Below are 21459 nucleotides of genomic sequence, written 5' to 3' on the forward strand. Positions count from 1 at the left end.
ATCATACATGATAGTTCACTCCCCTGCCAAAATCTCTATGCCATTTTGCATTCCACCCAACAATGAATGAGGGTTTCTCTTGCACCATATCCTTGTCAACATTTAGTGCGTCAGTGTTCTAGATTTTGGCCATTCTAATAGGTGTGTAGTGATATCTCATTGTTGTTTTATTTTGCAGTTCCCCAGTGGACATATATTGAACATCTTTTCATATGCTTACATGCCGCCTTTATATCTTCTTTGGTGAGGTATCAGTTAAGACCTTTTCCCCATTTTTTAAATTGGGTTATTTGTTTTCATGTTGTTGAGTTTTAAGAGTTCTTTACATATTTTTGGGTAGCAGTACTTTATCACCTGTGTCTTACAAATGTTTTCTTCTGGTTTATGGCTTGTCTTCTCATTCTCTTGACTTTGTTTTTCAAAGAGCAGTTTTTAATATAACGAAGATAGCTAATTAATTTTTTCTCTCATGGATTGCACCTTTGGTGTTGTATCTAAAATTTTATTACTATGCTCAAGTTCATCTAAGTTTTCCTTGTATTATCCTCGAAGGAGCTTATAGTTCTGTGTTTTACATTTAGGTCTTTGATACATTTTGAATTGTTTTTTGTGAAGAGTGTAAGATCTGTTTGTAGATTCACTTGTTGCAAGTGGATGCTCAGTGTTTTCAACACCCTTGAAAAGACTGTCCTTGCTGCATTGTATTGCCTTTGCCCCTTTGTTTCATTCTGAGTACTTTTTTATCTTTTGTAGTCGTTTCACATTTCTTAGATATTTTGTTCTTTTTCCCCCATTTTTATTTCTCTAGCTTTTCGGTTTTGCAGGTTTATGCTGAGACATCTCCAAGCTCAGAAGTTCTTTCCTTAGCATGTCCAGTCTTTTAACAAACCCATCAAAGGCATTCTTCATTTCTCTTACTGTATTTTTTGTCTATAGTATTTTTTTTAATTCTTTTTTAGAATTTCCACCTGTCTGCAATCAGTCTGTTTTTGATGGGTATCTACTTTTTCCATTCAAGTCCTTAGCATATTAATTATAGTTTAAAAAAATTCCTAGTCTGATATTTCTAACATTCCTACCATATCTGACTTGGTTGTTCAGTCTCTTCAAATTGTGTTCTTTACTTTCTTAAATGTGTTAGGGGGATTTCCCTCGTGGCTCAGCAGGTTAAGGGTCTGGGGTCGTTACTGCTGCGGCTCTGGTTACTGCTGTGGTGTGGATTTGTCTGGGAATTTCTACATGCTGCGGGCATGGCCAAAAACAAACAAACAAATATTTATTACAACACTTTAGCGGTTTGGTGTTTTTGTTTTGTCAAAAGTTGGGCATAATATATTGGGTAAACATTAGATTAGATCTGTCTTTTGGTGAGTCTGTCCCCCTGGTCTGTAAATGCCACTAGTGCTTCTTAGGATTTTTTTTTTTTTTTCTACCCCCTTAGATGGGACAGGGTAACTAGAGGGATCTGGAGTTAGGTATTTCCCTCCAGGTAAGTGAGCTCTGATAAAACTCCAGCATATTAGGCACTGGTGAAATTGTTTCTTCCAGGAGCAGGTCTTAAGAAGAGTAGAATGCTCTGGTACGTTTCAAAATGGTTCCTTTACCCCTCCCCCTGCCAGAAATATGACAGGATTTTTCTTCAATATTTAATATTTGAATTTCTTCAATATATAAGGGCCTGGTAGAGCTCCTGAAGGTAAAACTCACAAAAGTGTGGGGACTTCCTTATGACTGGGTGCCAAGTTTTTACCTCTCAGACTTATCTAAACTGAGTGTCCAGTTAAGTCATCAACTATAGTTTAGGTTTTCCTACATTGTGACTTGTTCTCCAGAGGTTTCTACACTGATAAATTATGAAACTCTGTATCTGCCTATATATCTCTCCAATTTCTGCGGCATTGATTTGCCCTTCATTTTTTTGATGGATCCAAGATGAGCTGTTGATATATTGGTTTGTTCAGCTTTTTACTTGTCATTAAGATGGAGTAATGACGTTTAAGCTCCTTATATGCAGGACCAGAAATTGGAAGTCTGCAGGCATATTTCGGTTTACCTTCAGAGAACTGTAGTATTAATAACTACTTTAGAATCCTAATCTGCCAATTCCCACATCTTGATCATCCAGGTCAGTCTCCATTGATTCCTCTTTCCAGTATAGGTAATAGTTTCTGTCTAGTAATTTGGGGCTGTTTTGTTAGACTTTGTGAGTGATACATTGTAGAGACTGTTTTTTTTTGGCTGCCTTGCCGCACATGGACCTCTTGGGCCAGGGATCAGATCCGAGCTGTAGTTGCCTTCTGTGCCACAGCTGCAGCAATGCCGGATCCTTGACCCACTGTGCCGGGCCAGGGATTGGAATGTGACTCCCAGCCCTCCAGAGACATCACTGCTCCCTTTGCACCACAGCGGGAACTCCCATTGTAGAGACTTTAGATTCTATCATGTTCCTCTGAAGACTGTTTTTTTCTTTCCCTCTCTCCTTCTCTCTAAATTTTGCAGCTGCCTTGACTGTATCTAAACTTCACAGTTTATTTTTCTTGCAACTGACCACAGCAGGTATCCCTTTAGTCCTTTTTTGCCTCAGCTGAGCTGTTTGGAGAGTGTTCCATGTATGTGTAGTTCATTGGTCAGTTATATGTTTTGGTCAGACTTTATAGAATTTTGGGCTGCCTCCCCCTGACTCTAGTGTCCAGATTTCCCCTCCCACTTTCTAGCTACTCTAGTAGCCCCAGTCTCTGACCTCTGATTCTTTAGCCAATAAGACAGCAATTTTTTTTTTTTTTATCAAAGCTTTAGTTATACTCCTTTTCTCCCATGCACACTGCCAAAATTATTGATTGGTGATAACTTCAGATAAAGAGCTATAAAAATTGGAAACTAACCCAACGCTGTTCTCTTCCAGGTATTAACTTACCTCCCTCCCTCTTTTGATTGTTTTCTAGTGCCTTCATATATAGTCAGTTCCTACCATTTATGATTCTGTAGTTGGGATTTCACCTACTCACTACATTTTATTTGGAGCCCCCAAATTAATTATCACTGTGCTTTTGAAGACATGTTCAGAGCAGCAAAAATTTGTTTGAAACACGTACTCCCAGCTGAAGTCAGGTGGACAGCACTCTGCCTTCTGGTTTCAACTTTCATATGTGGTGACCAGAGGATGGAGACGGTAAGGGGCAGTGCAATGTAGTGCAGGATGCTCCAGCTCTGGGGCCAGTTGGACGGAATTGGAAACCCAATTCTGGCACTTGTTTGTAGGCCAGCCTAAGGCAGATCACTTAACTACCTCTAAGCTTTGTTTTCTCTTTTGTAAAATGAAGAATAAAGGATGAGTTGTTTTTATAGAGTATAAGGTTATAATCTGTGTGAGGGGTGTGTGTGTGTGTGTGTGTGTGTGTGCGCGCGCGCGCACGGTTGACCCGTGAACAACACAGGTTTAAATTGTGTGGGTCCACTTATACACAGATTTTTTTTCAGTAATAAATACTATAGTTCAAAACCACCTGCAGTTGGTTGTATCTGCTGACGGGGGAACTGTGGATACAGAGGAACAGTGTGTGTGGAGGACACACTATAAGGGTTACATGGCTTTTTTGACTCTGTGGGGGTTTAACACCCTCAACCCCCATCATTGTTCAGAGTTAGCTGTGTATTTCCTCTAGGTACAGTGGTTCAGCATTTGCTAATTGTGTTCATGGCGACTTTATGGTTGTGAATAAAAACACTGAAGTATAATTTTTTTTTGTATTTCGTGTAGAGTTTATAATTGTTTTCTATAAGATAATTAATCTGATCTGAGCTTGCTTGCTCTATCATTATCAGAAGCAGAATTCTACTTCTGTTTCTTTCATTTTTTTAAGTTGCAAAATGTTCTGTAAATAAATTTTTTTTAAAAAGCCACAAGGTAGGATATAAATATCACTATTGTTTCCACCACATGAAGGTAACTGCAGTTAACAGTTTCAGGTCTGAAATTCTGTTTCACCTGTGTAATATGATTCATGCGTGTTTATGTGTATATTGTTAATTTTCTGATTTCAGGCAAGTAATTTAACATCTCAGTCTCAGTTTCTAGATCTGTAAAATAGGGGTAATAAAATTACATGTCACAGGATTTGGGGCGTTAGAGATTATTATATGTGAGCCACTTGAAACTGCATGGAACCTTATAAAGCCATAGAATTAACAATTATGGAGTTTTATAAAAGTGATATTATACTGTAATTCTGGCTTTTTTTTTTTTTTTGTCTTTTTGCTATTTCTTTGGGCCGCTCCCGCGGCATATGGAGGCTCCCAGGCTAGGGGTCGAATCGGAGCTGAAGTCACTGGCCTATGCCAGAGCCACAGCAACGCAGGATCCGAGCTGCATCTGCAATCTACACCACAGCTGACGGCAACGCCGGATCGTTAACCCACTGAGCAAGGGCAGGGACTGAACCCTCAACCTCATGGTTCCTAGTCGGATTCATTAACCACTGCGCCACGATGGGAACTCCTAATTCTGGCATTTTAAATTGAGTATGCTGAGTACAGTTGTATCTATTTTTGATTACTGGGCATCACTGTTATGGGTGAGACTCTAAATTGTTAGATTTGATGGCACCTTGAAAGCAAATATCTACTTTTGAATTTGGGGTCATATATTAGTGTTCCACAAAGAGGAGCTTTTTCTGATTTTTTTTTTTTTTTTTTTTGGCTTCTACTGATTGAAGCTTTTTTTGTTCCCCTTGACAACTAGTTTTTTTTTTCCCCCTAATATCTGTCATTATATTCTTCCGTAGGGTTTTTTGTTTTCCTTACTTATGTACAACTTCTAATTTGCTGTATGCAGAGAAACTCTGTAAATTTGTTGAGGTAACATTTAAAATAGGAGTATATGTAAGAGTACATGTTAAATATGTGACTTTGTGAGCACTGGTATCTGCCTTTGTTTTTACTGTATTTTAGATGGATTTAGGAACCAGAATTCTTATTTTTAAAAGCTTTATTTTATTAGAAAAGTAGAGTATGGTGGTTTTTTTCCCCCAAACTAAAGTAATTCATTGGGGTAGATTATGCCAGCAGGATGAAAGAATTTTGTTTTTCATTGAGTACGGTAATTTTTTTCTTCAAAAGATGTAAAACTTAAGAGTTGTAAGGAATAGCCACAGTTTATTTCTAAAGGAATGTGAACAGCATATTTCAAATATAATTTTAATCACATTTTCCTATTTTTATATGTCCATCATTCTATTTCTTTTTATGGTTAAAATTTAGTGAATAGTTTTAAATTTTTGTAAGTAAACTCTTAGACATTGGTACTCCCGACCTGCCTTTCTGTATCAGTTTTGTTCATATCATTTTTTAAATAATGTATGACTGACTGACTTCCTTCCTTTCTTCCTCCTCCCCTCCCTCCTTCCTTATGGAGTTCCACCTGTGGCAATGCCAGATCTTTAACCCACTGTGCCAAGCCCAGGATCGAAGCTGCATCCCAGTGCTCCCAAGATACCGCCAGCAGGAACTCCTCTCCAGTTTTACTTTCTTTTTCTGCTTCTTAGTATATTTTCTTTTTAGTTTCTTAAACATGGTGTAAGTTCTTTTACCAGCCCTTTCTCACCTCTAGCTTTGGTAGGCCATGTGTGCTCCTTGAGAGAAAAGAGGGATAAGAACCAGAATAGAAGTGGCAGTATGGAATAGGACAGAATGAAAATAGGAGGAAGAGTGGAGGAGCATTTGAATGTGAAACCAATCACATAAATTGACAAGGAAGAGTTGAAAGTATCCTTAGTCATCCTGAACTTCTCTCTGGCACTTATACCCCACATCCACATTCTCAGCAGATCTTGTCAGCTTTAGTCTTTAAAATATGCAGTGACCAGTCCATGGTATAAAAGGCTGTGTATGATCTGGTTCTCTGTTACCTCCCAGATCTTCTCTCTTATCCCTGTCACTTACGACTCTGCTTTTGCCCCACACCAACCACTCTTTCTTGAAAGTGCCAAGTACACTACCTGAGGGCTTTTGCGCTTAATGTGTTCTCTCTTTCCTCAGTAGTTGCATGGTTACCTCCCTCACTTTTTTCATAGCTCCACTCAAATGTCATCTTAACCAAAAGGTTTTCTCTGACTTGTGTAAAAATAGCATCTCCTCCTTAACCCCAGCATTCTCCATCCTTTTTCCTCTATTTTTTTTCTCAATAGAATGTATTGCCACCTTACATGTTTTATATGCATATGTATGCATGTGTTTATTTATGTATGTATTTATTTAATGGTTTTACTCTATCTACTAGAGCAGAAATCACTGTGGTATCCCCAGGGCCTAGAATAGTACCTGGCTAGATACTCAGTAAATATTTCTTTGAATGCATGATTGAATAAATTGGAAAAGATGGACAAGAAACAGTTGTGTTCATAAGGGAAACCAATGGCATTTAAAACTCTGTAGAGGTGTGGAGGGTGGTTAACAAGAAATGTGCTCAGTGGAGAAGGAATTGGACTGGATATATTGGTGCTGAGAATTGTTTGGCGGGCTGATTACTTGTGCCAGTAGTAATATGTGAAGTCAGAATGCCATGCTTTCTTTCTGTTTGACCCCATGCTGTATGAGTAGCTTTTTTGTTTGTTGGTGGTTGTTGCCTTTCAGCATGAACAAGCTTTTTTTTCTTTTTTTCTTTACCTTTTCCTGGAAGACTGTTTTTGTTGTTGTTGTTGTTGTTGTGGCCAGTTTCCAGTCCTTCCCTGCCAGCTTGATTGTTTTCCCTCTAGTGGCTGGCCCTCATCTCCCTGGCTTCTTTTTTGTCAGGGAGGGCGTTGTATATATGCACTTTATCCTGGAATGCTGAGGGAGCACTTGTCAAACTGACAGATGGGGTGACTACTGGTTGCCATTTGACATGGCAAATGACACCTAAAAGTCTGCATTTGCAGCTGTGGGCTTTTGAGAGACTCAGTGTAAGATGATGTCCTTTATCAAGTAGAAATAACCATACTGATGAACATTTAGTGTCTATGATGTTAAAATTCATCATTTCTGTAAACTTGTATTTCTCACTCACACTGTCCATGCTAGTGTTATATCTTAGGTTTTTCCTAGGATAAGTAAGAGAATATAGAAAACATGAAGATTTTTAAATACTGGTGTCTAATAATAAACTAGGCATATTATTTCATTCATTTTCTCTATATATCACATCACTTATCTCTCTCCTCTGTTTTGACACCTGCATTGTCTCCCTAATATCCACTAAAATATAACTCTTAAAACCAGCATTTAAGGTTATATTAAATTCATAATATACTTCCCAGCCTACTTTTTTTTTTTTCCTTAGTTCTGCCTCATATTCCCTGTACTCTAGTCCTCTGGTTTTTAGAGTTCTTCACAGCTTCTCAGGGATTCCTTTGGAAAGATAGGAGTCAAGTTGGCCAAGTTTGTCTCTCTTCCTTCTTTGACCAGAGCCTTGAGGGTTTTAATTCTTTTACACATTTGACTGTCTTTAAAATAGTGTTCTGGGAGTTCCCATTGTGGCTCAGTGGTTAAGGAATCAGACTGGTACTCATGAGGACATGGGTTCCATTCCTGGCCTCATTCGATGGGTTAAAGATCCGGCGTTGCCCGTGAGCTGTGGTGTAGTCACAGATGTGGCTCGAATCTGGTTCTGCTGTGGCTGTTATGTAGGCCGACTTGACCCCCAGCCTGGGAACCTGCATATGCCATGGGTGCGGCCCTAAAGAGACAAAAGACAAAAAATAAAATAAAACAAAACAAAACAAAATAAAATAGGGTTCTGTAAGTAAAAGAATGTTTGAAAGTAACTCCATTTGTTCGATCATGTGATTAGTCTGTGAGTGTTATAGTTGCAAGCTCTTTCTCTATCTTGTGTGCATGCATGCATGGGCACACACGTGTGCGTGCACACACTCACACGTTCCCTCAAAGCCCTGCACTCACACTTTTTTATGGGTAGTTCCCTCTGCCTGGAATGCTCATGTCTCCAGTTGATTATTTATATAGTGAGTTTTGCTGGTTACCTGTAACAGTATGACAATTTTAAACATTTTAGTTTTAAATTAAAGAACTTTCAGGGAACTCAGAATTGACAATTTATGTGATTAAAATCCTTAAGTTTAATATATGTTTTAATAACTTACACAGCATTATATGCATGCTGGACAAAGAGATACTTCTCCTAAATGTTAGAAGTATTAAGTCCTGAGTTTGGGCCAAAATTTTTTCCATAAATATGTGCTTCTGAAATATTGATGAAGTCTAGTAGGAGGGTATGATTTGGCGTGCATATAGTTATGTTACTTGTCGGTTTTGTTATTTTAATAACATAACCTGGTATATGAAGCCAAGACAGATTATATTCTGTCTTAGAAATTTTTTTGTTGATTTTTCAGTTCTAAATTTTACAGAGCAGGGCTTTGTTTTGTTTTGTTTTCTTCATCCAAATGCTTTTTTTGCAATACTAATCCTTCCTTTGTAGCCCCTTGATGAAACGGTGATTTAGACTTTCCTTTCTTAACTACTGAAAACTTTTGGTATCATAATACAGTTTTTTAAAGCACATTGTATTTTCCTTCCATCTTTAGCTGTAAAATGCTAATTCTCTGAAGCTGCTTTCTTTCACACTAGAGGTGTTTTTTGTTTTTTTGTTTTTTCTTTTCTTTTCTTTTCTTTTTTTTTTTTTTTTTGCATTTACCTAGCGGGTAAGAAGTCTAGTTCCTAATGAGACTTTGCTCATTTCCACATACTTTGAAAGCTTGAGTTTTTATTTCTTAGAAATACGATGTTAATGGTATGATATTGTTTTATACTTAACATTTTTCACTGTAGAATTATTAATATGTAATTGTTATCTAGCAGGCTATAAGTATAGTTGTTTCCAGTGTAAAACATTCAAAAATCATTTCTCTCAGAAAGCCTGTAAGTAAAGTAGTGCTTTTCACCTGGTGGTGCTTGTGCCTGCAGGAGTCATTTTGGTAATATCTTGAGACATTTTTGGTTATCACAACAGAAGGGAGATACAGTTGGCATCTGGGGGTAGAGGTTAGGCATGCTAAAAATTCTACAATGCAAAAGACGGCCCTCAACAATAAAGAATTTTCTAGCCCCAAATGTCAGTAGTACCAAGACTGAGAAACTCTAAGCTAAAAGATAATCTGAAAAAAATGTTTATTTTACTTTTAAGAGAAACATTTTTATTTTTGTCTTTCTTTCTGCGGGTGTATATAGATTTAGTCAGCCATTATCTTGATAATACACTAAAAATGGTTAATACATCTTATTTTAGAAGATCTTACTTTAGTACATCTTACTTTAGCAGATCTTTTAAAAAAATTCTTTTTCCTAAAAGAAAGGTATAATGGTGATATAGCTTTCTTTTATTTCCTGCTCCCCTTCCCCCCTTTTTGAGTTGGCTGTGTGTATCATTGAGATGAAATAAAATTCAGAGAATCTTAGTAAGGATTTCTGCCAAGAGTGGAACTCTTAAAATCTATCTAACATAATAGATCGGGTCACCTTATTGGAAGAATTACTTTCCCTTAAGGATCAATAAAGGAAAAGTAGTAATTTCCTGTTTCTCCTCACCACCTTCTTCCTCAGACACACAGTGCTAACAGTTACTTTACTTTTATGCTAACGCTATACCATTGTTAACACTTTGTATATTCTTCTATACTTTTCTCTCAGCTCATATAAACACATTTAAATATACAGTAGTTTGAGTCATTATTTTTGTATACTTCTCTGAGATGTCCTTTTTTAACTTTTACTATGTATCATTCCTTGGTTAATTAATACAGAGGTGGACTTATCTTCTTAATAGCTAATTAATAGTCTATAGAGTATGTGTGGCTCAGTAGGTTAAGGATCTGGTGTTGTCACTGCTGTGGCTCTGGTTATAGCTGTCGTTCGGGTTTGATCCCTGGCCCAGGAACTTTTGTATGCCACGGGCACATCCAAGCAAACAAAAAAGTCTATAGGCTATATAGAATGAGTATTTCAGAGTTTATCAAAATCTTGGATATTCACTTACTTTCAGGGTTTTTTAAATCACTTTAAACAATAATCTGGAGTTCCTGTCGTGTCACAGTGGAAACAGATCTGACTAGGAATCAAGTGGTTGTGGGTTCAAACCCTGGCCTCTCTCAGTGGGTTAAGGATCCGGCGTTGCCATGAGCTGTGGTGTAGGTCACAGATGCGGCTCAGCTCTAGCATTGCTGTGGCTCTGGCATAGGCTGGCGCCAACAGCTCTGGGAACCTCCATATGCCATGGGGTGTGGCCCTAAAAGGACAAAAGACAAAAAAAAAACCAAAAAGCAAAAAAAAAATAATCTAAGTACATATGTACTTTCATGCTGAGTTCTTTTCTAAAAATGAAATTGGTTTAGTATGTTATATGCAGAGAAGGAATAATGAAGATTAATCAAATATTGTTTATTTGACTGAATTTTTTTTAGAATTTGTATTTGACCAATATTTAGTTTCAGACTGTGTGGTGACTTTAGTTAAACCACAAAAGATCCTGCCTCCACATCATTTGGAAGATAAAGTCATTATAACTCAGCTTTGCCTGAGTTTTGCCTTGTCCTTGTTTAAGGGAGGTAAGTAACTCTTAGTTAAAATAACAAAAAACAAAATGCACCCAAAACTTCTAGTTCCAGGGGATAAGGAAAGAATTGCTTAGAAATTATCTGCATAAATGCATTATTTTAAGAAATACTAATTAAAATTTCAGAAGCAGATTGTTCAAGGCAAAGAAAAACTTTTGTTATTGCCTTGTTGATAAAAGAATCATAATATTGTCTGGAACCTTTACAAGCTGTCAAATTCAGAGTGTGCTTTTTTTTGTTGGAAATGTGTTTTTCTGATGACTCTACTTCTCTACATACTGAGTGGATATTTTAGATCATTGACCTACAAACAGAAAGTCATAAGAATAGGCTGGATGTTTGGATTTTTGTCCTAGCTGTGCCACTCTGGAACATTTGTACAAATATGATAAGTTTTGATAAGTTTTCACCGCCTGGGATCTCCTTTCCTTTTCCTACTGGAAACTTGATTGTTTCTAAGTTTTCAGTTCTAAATGTTCTAATTTATTATCTTGCTTATTCTTCTTTTTTTTTTTTTTTGGCTTTTTCCCTTTTTGCCTTTTCTAGGGCTGCTTCCGCAGCATATGGAGGTTCCCAGGCTAGGGGTCAAATTGGAGCTACAGCTGCTGGCCTACACCACAGCCACAGCAACGCAGGATCTGAGCCACGTCGGCAGCCTACACCACAGCTCACGGCAACGCCGGATCCTTAACCCACTGAACGAGGCCAGGGATCGAACCTGCAACCACATGGTTCCTAGACGGATTCATTTCCGTTGCGCCACGATGGAAACTCCTATCTTGCATATTCTTTTGAATAAATACATGATTATATATTTATTTAATAACACTCTGTCTTCAGTCTGACATTTCTCTGACTTGATGTGAAGTAAATCAGCAGCATTGAAAAGCCAGGTGGGAACTGGAAAGATAAACACTTTTACATGAAAGTATCTTTAAAGTTTTTAATTCCTTACCAATATGTGGTATGAGATTTGCTCAGTAGTATTTGCGTATGTGTGTATAGATGAAAATCTTCAGCCAAGTAATTATAGGTGTATTATAAAGAATCATTTTTGCCCCTCCAGAAGACACTTGAAACCCCTCTTTGCATATCTGAGTGGCAAAGGGCTAAAATTTAAGTCATTCAGTAGTTTAACATAAAATCATACTGAAACTCATTAACATATTTTAGTATACTATGTTCAGAACATGAATTATCTAGAAGTGAGCAGTTCTGCATTAAGTTATTAATCTTTATGTTGTTGGATTTTTCTTGTGTTAATACATTTTGAATTAAGATATTGTTTCTGAATACACAGAAAAGGAAATAATGAATGTTTTATTATGTTGAATTAACTGTGTGTTTTGAAACTGCTATGCATTTTTATGATGGTCTAGCATTTTCACTTGATTTCGTTATGCTCTAAGTTTATTCAAACTGTTTTTAATGTCTTAACTAAGAGAATATAATTTTTGAGCTATATTTCTAAATCATGTGCTATTTCCTTGGTCAGTACATGAATGGAAATAGTTGTCTTGTAACAGAATGCCTCTTTGTTCCCCTACCACCCCAAGATTCTGATTTTAACCTCTGGTGTTAACTTATCAAGCCAACTTGTATTTTTGTAATTATGTCTGATAATTCTATACAGTATTTACTGGAAGGATGTAGTTAGTGAAAACAAATTTAAGGTAGTGAAGATATTATTCTCCAACATGAGCAGTAATGAAGTTGAATTTCATGTCATCCACTCTGTTATAGCTTTTGGGGGTTTGAATCATCAGTGTCTTTGTGAAGTTAATATCACAACCTAGACAGTTGAAGAAAGAATTTATTTCTGATGTAATTTCAGAAATTAGGGTGCAGGAAAATAAAAACTTTATTTTGTAGATTGACTCTCCCTGTTACATCAAATTTTAATAACATTGATATTCTGCTTGCTTTATGAAACCTTTTATTACAAACAGTTATGAATATGAACATCTCATTTGACTACTGATGAACAGAGGGAAAAATCTAAATTAAAACTTTAAATACCACTATTTAATTACCCAAATGGCTTTGACTGTGTTAAAGAGTGCCTGGGATTATTCTGTTTTTCAATTTGTTTTAATGCTTCCTTGGTAAAAGCTGATGGATTCCCAGGCCCATTGCTGTCACTGATGAACTATATAAAGATAAATGACATTATGGTAAATTCCACTTAATGACACATTTTTAATTTTCAGAACACAGACATTTTCAGGCTAGTGAATGAAGGCTAATTACCTCAAGATCAGAACAAAATAACTCCTCATTTCGAAAGATAATAGAAAAGAAATGTTGCAGATTAATGATGCTATTTATCTTTAAAGGAAAAAAATTTTATCTTTATCCAGATAGCATAGCTCCCTGAGGAGCATGGTTATAAAATGAATCTGAAGTCGCAACTTAATAGGTTATTAAAATTGTTTGAGTGCAGGCTCTCCTGCTTTAGTCTTTCCATAAATTTAAATTGAAGGTCTGCTGTATTCAAAAAGGAGCAGCTTGTTTATGAGGCCAGAGGGAGCAACATACATTACTGACAAAAGATGCACTTAACCTCATTCTCATATCTTGCTTTTGTGTTTCTCTGAATGAAACTCAACTATATGAGAAAGTATTTTTAATTTGTTACTGTTGTTAATTGATACCTAGGTAGGAGGACCACACTTGGACTTGTTTAAGATTAAAATAAAAATGAAAGCTGTAAATGCCCAAAACCTTTACTAAATATATAAAAATCAATTTGTTAGCTGATTTAATTGTATGTGTGTGTGTGTGTGTGTATATATATATATACACTGTGTATATTTTTAAATATTTTAATTTTGTTATCTCCATAGAGGGAAAATAGCCTGTGAGGATGTGATTTTTGTGGTCACAGTTGGAATTTATGTAGGAATTGTTCAATAAATCATTATTCACAGTTAAAGGATTAGCAATAATCCTTTTGCTACACTTCCACACAAGTCACAAAGTAGTGACTCAGAGAATATTACTTGATCATAAAGGCTTTAAACTGTTCCTGACATCCTAAACTCCTCTCTTTTATTCTATGTAATGTAACTTTTTTTTTTTAAACTATCAGGAGCATATAGCATTTTTTGTAGCTTTCATTCTTGTTTCTTAGATAATACATGATTTGTGTATATATTGATTATGTTCTTGAGCTGCATAAAAATGTTTGTGGTCACGAGAGGAAATAAGTATGTTTCTGGCACCTGAGAAAAATTTCAGTATATTGTTGTGAGATATTATTTTATCTCTTTCTCATTTTATTTGCTCAAAATAGAAGACACTGTTTTATCTCATAGGCACAGTTTATTGATTGCCTACAGCATCATTTTGACATGAAATTTTATTTCTTAGAAAAGTCAAGGAATTCTTGGTAATTATAATTGCACTATACATTTGATTTTTATGTTAACTGTTATGAAAACCTCTTTATTTTTAAAGTGTTCTTATATAAGTAGTTTTGACTTTGTAGGTTAGGCGTAATTTCTAACAAAATCATTAAAATTATTCAATCTGAAATGAGTCATAGTGACTAAAAACTGAGAGAAAATACTAAAAAGATACTTTGTGTCAAATCTTCTATCTCACTGTCCTTATGTTAGTACTTAATTATTACTATTTATTTTAAATTCTCAACAAAAGCCTTACCGAGTTTTCTTTATTCTTTATTCCCTACAGGTGTGTCTTCTCACAGTGACTTAGAGAGACAAACTGGTAAGAATTCTGAAAATTTTTTGTAGACAGAGGTAATTCTATTATGGAAATAAAAATGAATGGTAATATTGAAAAAATAATTTTCTCATGTAATGATCTTATTTCTGATTCTTAAAAATAATATTTGTGAATGGGAAAAGAAATAAGATTGCTTTTTACGTATGAAATTTCAGTAGTTTATCTTTATTCTCCAAAACTGTTTTCAGTGTGGCAAGCAATGTGTATTGTAAGCCTGTGTGTTATTTCCCAATGATTATTTGTTTTTTTTTTTAAATGTACTTTATCACACTCATTTAAAATGATAAAATCTGTTAGGAATTCAAACAACCTTTAATTAAGCATATAACTTACATTGTTATATGTGATGCATATAACTGTGCTTCACAATAATATAAAGATAAGAACCTCAGTATTTAGGCAGTTTTAGAAAACTTTTAAACATAAAATTTGATTTGATAAAATGGATACTTTTAGAATGAATGTATAGTGCATATTCTATATGTTCTTAAATCAAAAAATGATCTTATAATTCCTGTTAGACTAATATATGCTGAAATATTGTAGAGTCTTAATAATATTGAGTCCAAACTCCTATTTTTCTCCATTATTACTATTTTTAAAAATTTTCCAACGCTATCTCCTACCTAGCCTTCTACAGTAAAGTTAAATTCATTCTAAAGATAGGCAGCTTAGGTAAAGAAATGCAAACAGTCATCAGAGTTATATTTTAGAGTCAGCGATAATCTTTCTATGGATATGGAAGTGTCATTTTTCTTAACATGCAAGTTTTCACTTCCAATAATGATGATCTTGAATGACTATTCTATTTGGAAAATGTGTTTATAGGCTCTCAGTTATTTCTTTGATGTGTATTTTGAAAATTCTGTTTTAAGGCTCATCCTTTTACCTCTTAAAAGTTTTTTTCTGACTGATTATATTACAGTTCAGCAGTGACCTGTAAAAATCATATGGAAAAGGGACAAACTTAGGGTCATTGAATTGCTAATCATGGTTTCACAGCAAGGGCCGTAGGCTAGTTGTTGTTATATTTCCTTCAAAATATCGGAATTTTATTTGAATCTTTTTGCGATTGGTAACCTATGAATGTAAATATAAAGATTCTTGACAGAGCAAAAAAGAAATTATGGTAGATTTTTAACCCTCAAATCCACTTTGAATAATAAGGCCCTATCAGATGTCACAGAGCTAAAGTGTGTTAACTTCCCATTTCATTCCTGACTCGCCAAGTTTACTGTTGTAGTTTAATGGTTAAGGCCTACAAACAGGAGTTTGAGATCTAGACTTTAATTTTAGCACTAGCTCTACTTGTCTTTGTGATTGACAGATAAATTCTTTTCTCCTTTCTTACCTGTATAAATGAGGGGTTTAAACACAGTCAAATTATATTGTGCAGACCTTTAGTGGGAAGAAGAATGAATGTTAGAGAGGGGAGGGTCTAGCAGGCCTCGCTGTACTCTAATTCCCCTTTCCCCATTTCTGCTTAACCAGAGCAACTCTTTTGTTTGTTTGTTTTTAGATTAAGAAAAAGTTACTTCTTAAAAAAACAAATAGCTAAGAAAGTTTAGAAGCCATTTCTTACTGGGTCTAGAATGGCAAACTATGATCAGTTGTCCAGACCCGGCTTAACACCTTTTTTGGTGAAGAAAGTTTTATTGAAACAAAGTTACCTTTGTTCATTTACGGATTGCATTTGGCAACTTTTGCGGCATACTTGCATTGGTGTGCTATAGATACAGTTATGTAGGGCATGCAAAGTTCAGAATGTCTGGCATTTTTCAAAAATGTCTGTTCACACCTAAACTAGGTACTTGGCAATCTTATACCTGCGAATTAGTTTCTAGATATGGCTTAACTTCTGCTACATGCAGTTCTTTTTCCCAGACTACACACTAATCCTTGGCTCCTTTTTCTTCTTTTAAAGCATTATTAAGGACTAATCTTTATGACACAATGCCTAACCATTTAGCCTCTGTTAGCACTCTTTGAAGATCAGTTGGTTATCTTGTGCTTATTTGTCCTAAAGGATATAAAAGGAAATATTGTTATGAGAAGATGCTTCATAGCCCCAGGGTAATTAGTAGGCAATATTAATACATCTGAAATGATTATAGGACATTCAAGACATGATTGTGTAAATTTCAGATTATACAAATCTAAAATTAAACTTAGAGGTTTTGAGAAAGTCAGTATGACAGGAATTGTTTATTAAGGTTTTGGGTTTTTTTCTTTTTCTTTTTCTTTTTCTTTTTTTTTTTTTTTTCCTTTTTAGGGCCAAGCCCGTGGCATATGAAAGTTCCCAGGCTAGGGATCTAATTGAAGTTGTAGCTGCTGGCCTACACCATAGCCACAGCAATGCGGGATCCAAGCCGTGTCTGCAACCTACACCACAGCTTGTGGCAATGCTGGATTCTTAACCCACTAAGCAAGGCCAGGGATTGAACCCACATCTTTATGGATAGTAGTTGGGTTCATTACCTCTGAGCCACAAGGTAACTCCCTGGTAAGATGATTTTAATATTCATCTGGAAAAATAAATGGGAGGTTAGTATAGAAATTTTTGGAAAAAAAAACGAAAAACAAGAACAGTGAAATGTCCTACCAGATGTTAAACCTTATTACAAATCTTTAGCAATTAAAATAATACAATACAGGCCCGGGAATAAACAGACCAATATAACAGGATGTATCTCTGTGTGTGTGTGTGTGTGTGTGTGTGTGTGTGTGTGTATTGTATAGTATATAAATGAACTAGACTCTTATTTATACTTGGATGTATATATATGTGTGTGTATACACACAAACACATCCAAGTATAAATGAGTCTAGTACATTATAGGGTGCCTTTTTTTTTTTTTTTTTTTTTTTTGTCTTTTTGCTATTTCTTTGGGCCGCTCCCGCGGCATATGGAGGTTCCCAGGCTAGGGGTCTAATCGGAGCTGTAGCCACTGGCCTACGCCAGAGCCACAGCAACGCAGGATCCGAGCCGCGTCTGCGACCTACACCACAGCTCATGGCAACGCCGGATCGTCAACCCACTGAGCAAGGGCAGGGACCGAACCCGCAACCTCATGGTTCCTAGTCGGATTCGTTAACCACTGCGCCACGACGGGAACTCCCTAGGGTGATATTTTTTAATTTGGAGAAATGAAGGATTAATCAGTAAGTGGTATTGGGGGAAGAGTTACATTTCTACTCCATACCATATACCAAAATAAAGTAGAGATAATTTAAAATTTTCTATTAATAATACATGAAACAGTAAAGTACTGAAAGAAAATATAGGTGAATGATCTTGTGTTGCAGGAGGACTTTCTAAATATACCATGAAAAGTTAGAAACCATTGTTACTAAAGTGACTAGAATGTGCAGGAAGCTGGTGGGATTTAATTGCATAAGCATGAACAACTTTTCTATGTGAACAAACATCACAAGCAGAGTTGAAAGCAAAAAAATAAAATTACATATATATATATGTGTGTATATATGTGTAATTTAAAAAATGGCTTCTGATCTGTTTAAATAAGGTAGTCTTGGAAACCCATGAGGAAAGGAAACGCTGTAGTAGAAAAGTGGGCCAAGCATATGAACTGGTGGTTCCTAAAAGAAGAAACATATGAAAAAGCTTGCTATCACTATTAATTAAAATTTCAGTATTATTTTAATCTATTAAGTTGACAAATTATAATAACATGGGCATTCATGTTTATGGCTAATACGGGCTTTAGTGAATCTTTCTTGATGAAAAGCAATTGAGCAGTAGTTACCAAAAAATCTTACATGTTGTGAGCTACTCGGGAAGTCCCCAAAAGTCTTACATGTAACAGATACTATTACACAGATGTTTATAGCAGCATTATTCACAATAGCCAAAAGGTGAAAACAATGCAAGTACCTATCTACACATGGATGAAAAAACAAAATATGGTGTGTATATATATATATATATATACACAATGGAATATTATTTTGGCATAAAAGGAATGAAATTATGATATATTCTATAACATGGATGAACCTTAAAAACATTGTGTTAAGTGAAAGAAGCTGGACACAAAATACTATATGATCCCACTTATATGGAATCTCTAGAAGAAGTGAGAAAGTAAGTATATTAGTGTTACTAGGGGTTAGAAGGAAAGAGGGAATGGGGAATTTTTGCTTAATGGATTAAGTACAGAATTTCTGTTTTGAGCATTGAAAGGATTTTGGAATTAGATAATGGTAACATTGTGAATATAATTAATCCTATTGAATTATACACTTAAAGATGGTTAAAATGGCCAATTTTATGTTATATATTTTACTACAATAAAAAAAATGAGTTTTTTAAAAGTGTTAAAAGTGCAAGTCATTTGACTTAAGATTTGTTCAAAGGAAATAATAATGAGTGCATGTAAGGATTTTACTACAGAGTTGGAAACAGCCTAGATGTTCAATAAAAAGGGTTTCTTTACCATAGTATATTCTTTAGTGGTTGCAGTGATTAATTGAACAAGTATTTAATAGAAGGTTGTTATGCCATATTAGGTGGAAATACTGTAGTAAAACAGCATGCACCTGTTTTTCTTTTTCTTTTTGAACAGTGATAAAATATACTTTTATTTACTTTGTTGAATCAGAGGGTTGTAAAAAAAATTATCGCTAAAGTAGATATCAGGCAAACAGAAAGGTGCTTTAGAAGTCCACTTAACTAAGGAAAAAAGGTCGTAATGTTTTCATGCAGTACATACTTGGTTCTTTAAATAACAATTGTGACATATAACAGAAGGAATTAAGGAATGCTGCACTTGTGATCCATACAGAACGCCAACATTTTGGGTTGTACATAATTTAAAGAAATGTCTGAAACACTTTTTGAAATACTGTAGTAGTCAATACATAGAGGCATGCCTTAGGTGGCCATAGGAATGCAGTTTCGAAAAGGAAGAAAAAAAAATCATACTCGGAACTACTCAATTTCTTCAAAATCACTGAGCAAGAAAAGCAAGGTCAAACTTCCATACAGATTTTACCTAACTTCTATACAGTACCTTGACTTAAATCCAAGAGCAAATAAGTTAAGACTCTCCTCCTCTATTTTTGGTAAACAACTGCGTGGTAAACTCAGATGACTTTTCCCACTGGATTTTACCTTGGAATGGCCTTTTAAATTTTTTATTTAAAAGAGGGCATGTTGACACTTTTATACTACTGATGTCACCAATGTTAATATTTCTTGGGATCTCAGAAAGATTCATATTCTTCACAGCTGATATAGCACAGGCTGGAGCTCCTGCTAAGCCAGCCTCATATTTCTCCAGTTTATTTTGTGCATCATCTTGTGTAACAGTCTCATTCATGTTGGTCTCCAATACCATTTCTCCCATCACCATTTCTGCAAGTATATTGTGAACTTACCTACATGGAAAGTTAAATCCAGTTCACAGACGTTTTCAAAACATTTGTCTAATGTTTCCACAAATATTTGAATTAGATCTAAAATGCCAGGTACACTTTCTGAAGAATACACACAGAAAACAAAATATAATGTTGCATAATGTCTATAAATCAGTTTGCTGTCAGATTCTCCAATTAATAATCCTCCTTCTGGGAAATTACATTCTCATCTCTCTTAGATACCAAATGGAATGTCTCCCTGATGATTTGTTGTTGTGTATCTTCACTGTAGGGCTGGTAAAATTTGGAGAGCTGCGGCTTCCTATGGTCACTAAAGATGAGGATCACCTTGATCATGGCTGAGCTGGGCACACTGGGTGGGAGCTGGGGGCCAGGGCGGGGGGTGGGCACACGAGGCTCGCCTCAGCATCTTGCTAGCGAGCCTTCTCCACCCTCCCCCCCGCACCTGTTTTTCATTTCTAAAAAACATTTATACATAGAAAAAGACTGAAAGTTCATGTTATTGAAAACTAGAGCGGCTACCTTTGGGTGATAGGATTATAATGGTTTATTTAATGTATTTAATATTTAAATTATTTAATTAATAATTATTTAATTACTGTTGCTTGAATACCATGAACACATATTACTTGGGTTCTAGTGGAGTCGTGGGGTTTTGTTTTTGTTTTTGTTTTTTGAACTTTTTTTTTTTTTTTTGTCTTTTCTAGGGCCGTACCCAGGGCATATGGAGATTCCCAGGCTAGGGGTCTAATCAGAGCTGGTGCAACCTACACCACAGCTCACGGCAACGCCAGATCCTTAACCCACCAGATGCTTAACCCACTGAGCGAGGCCAGGGATCGAACCCGCAACTTCTTGGTTCCTAGCTGGATTCATTAACCACTGAGCTGCAACGGGAACTCCATTGTATTTTGTTTTTTGAGAAGTAAGAGGAGTAACAGGGACTTGAACTTCTAGCCATTATAGAATACCAGGGACTGAATTTGTACTTCTGTCTCAAATAGCAAGAAAGTCAGTCTGTAAATTTGAAATAACTCTTTAGAGACACTGGGTGATAAGCAGTATAGGACACTGATAAAAGAGAAGGGAAACAAATGAGATGAACTCTTAAACTGCCCCAGCTTATTACCTAGAGAGAATTTCCAGGCAGTTGTACAGGAGGGGGGAAACCCATTCAGATTTTGGGGTCATGGGACATTAAAGAGAGAGTTTGGAAACTGGGGAGGCCAGGAGTCTAGAATATGTGGATAAAAATACTGCACCCAGGAGTTCCCGTCATGGTGCAGTGATCAACTAGGAATCACGAGGTTGCAGGTTTGGTCCCTGGCCTTGCTCAGTGGGTTAAGGATCCGGCATTGCCGTGAGCTGTGGTGTAGGTCACAGACACGGCTCGGATCCCGCGTTGCTGTGGCTCTGGCGTAGGCCGGTGGCTACAGCTCCGATTAGACCCCTAGCCTGGGCAACTCCATATGCCGTGGGAGTGGCCCAAGAAATGGCAAAAAGACAAAAAACAAAACAAAACAAAACAAAAAAATACTGCACCCAAAGAGAACTCTAAAGATTTACAGAAGGATGAGTTTCTGACTAAGAACTAATATGTGTACATTTGGGGAGGAAATTACTTGGGGCTAGAGCAAGACCATCTAGAGGGCCCTGCAAACCCTCTGAGAGGGGTATAAATTCCCTCTCGTCACTGCTTTGGCTTCAT

General features: G+C 36.1%; 1 protein-coding gene, 1 long non-coding RNA gene and 1 pseudogene across 16 annotated transcripts in view; 2 read left to right on the forward strand and 1 right to left on the reverse strand.

Moving 5' to 3' along the window:
- ZCCHC7 (zinc finger CCHC-type containing 7) overlaps positions 1 to 21459 on the forward strand; it is a 247523-nt gene that overhangs the window by 87574 nt on the left and 138490 nt on the right. For all 15 annotated transcript variants that reach the window (XR_014824110.1, XR_014824113.1, XR_014824109.1 and 12 more), the window contains exon 3: positions 14298 to 14333. Coding sequence is in view for 3 of the 15 variants with exons in the window: in XM_021066118.2 (XP_020921777.1) it covers positions 14298 to 14333 (36 nt within the window). In the remaining 12 variants the exon portion in view is untranslated. The remainder of the gene's footprint in view (positions 1 to 14297; positions 14334 to 21459) is intronic.
- Positions 16034 to 19193, forward strand: LOC146407096 (uncharacterized). The gene is made up of 2 exons (XR_014824202.1): positions 16034 to 17089; positions 17166 to 19193. It is a non-coding gene; the product is annotated as an uncharacterized LOC146407096 (long non-coding RNA).
- Positions 19412 to 20131, reverse strand: LOC100739506 (AP-3 complex subunit sigma-1 pseudogene; annotated as a pseudogene).

Source organism: Sus scrofa, chromosome 1, assembly GCF_054392235.1.
Source record: "Sus scrofa isolate SSC_HxYL_T2T_F1_AM1 chromosome 1, Sscrofa_HxYL_maternal_Yorkshire_Landrace_v2.0, whole genome shotgun sequence".
Classification (NCBI taxonomy): domain Eukaryota; kingdom Metazoa; phylum Chordata; class Mammalia; order Artiodactyla; family Suidae; genus Sus; species Sus scrofa.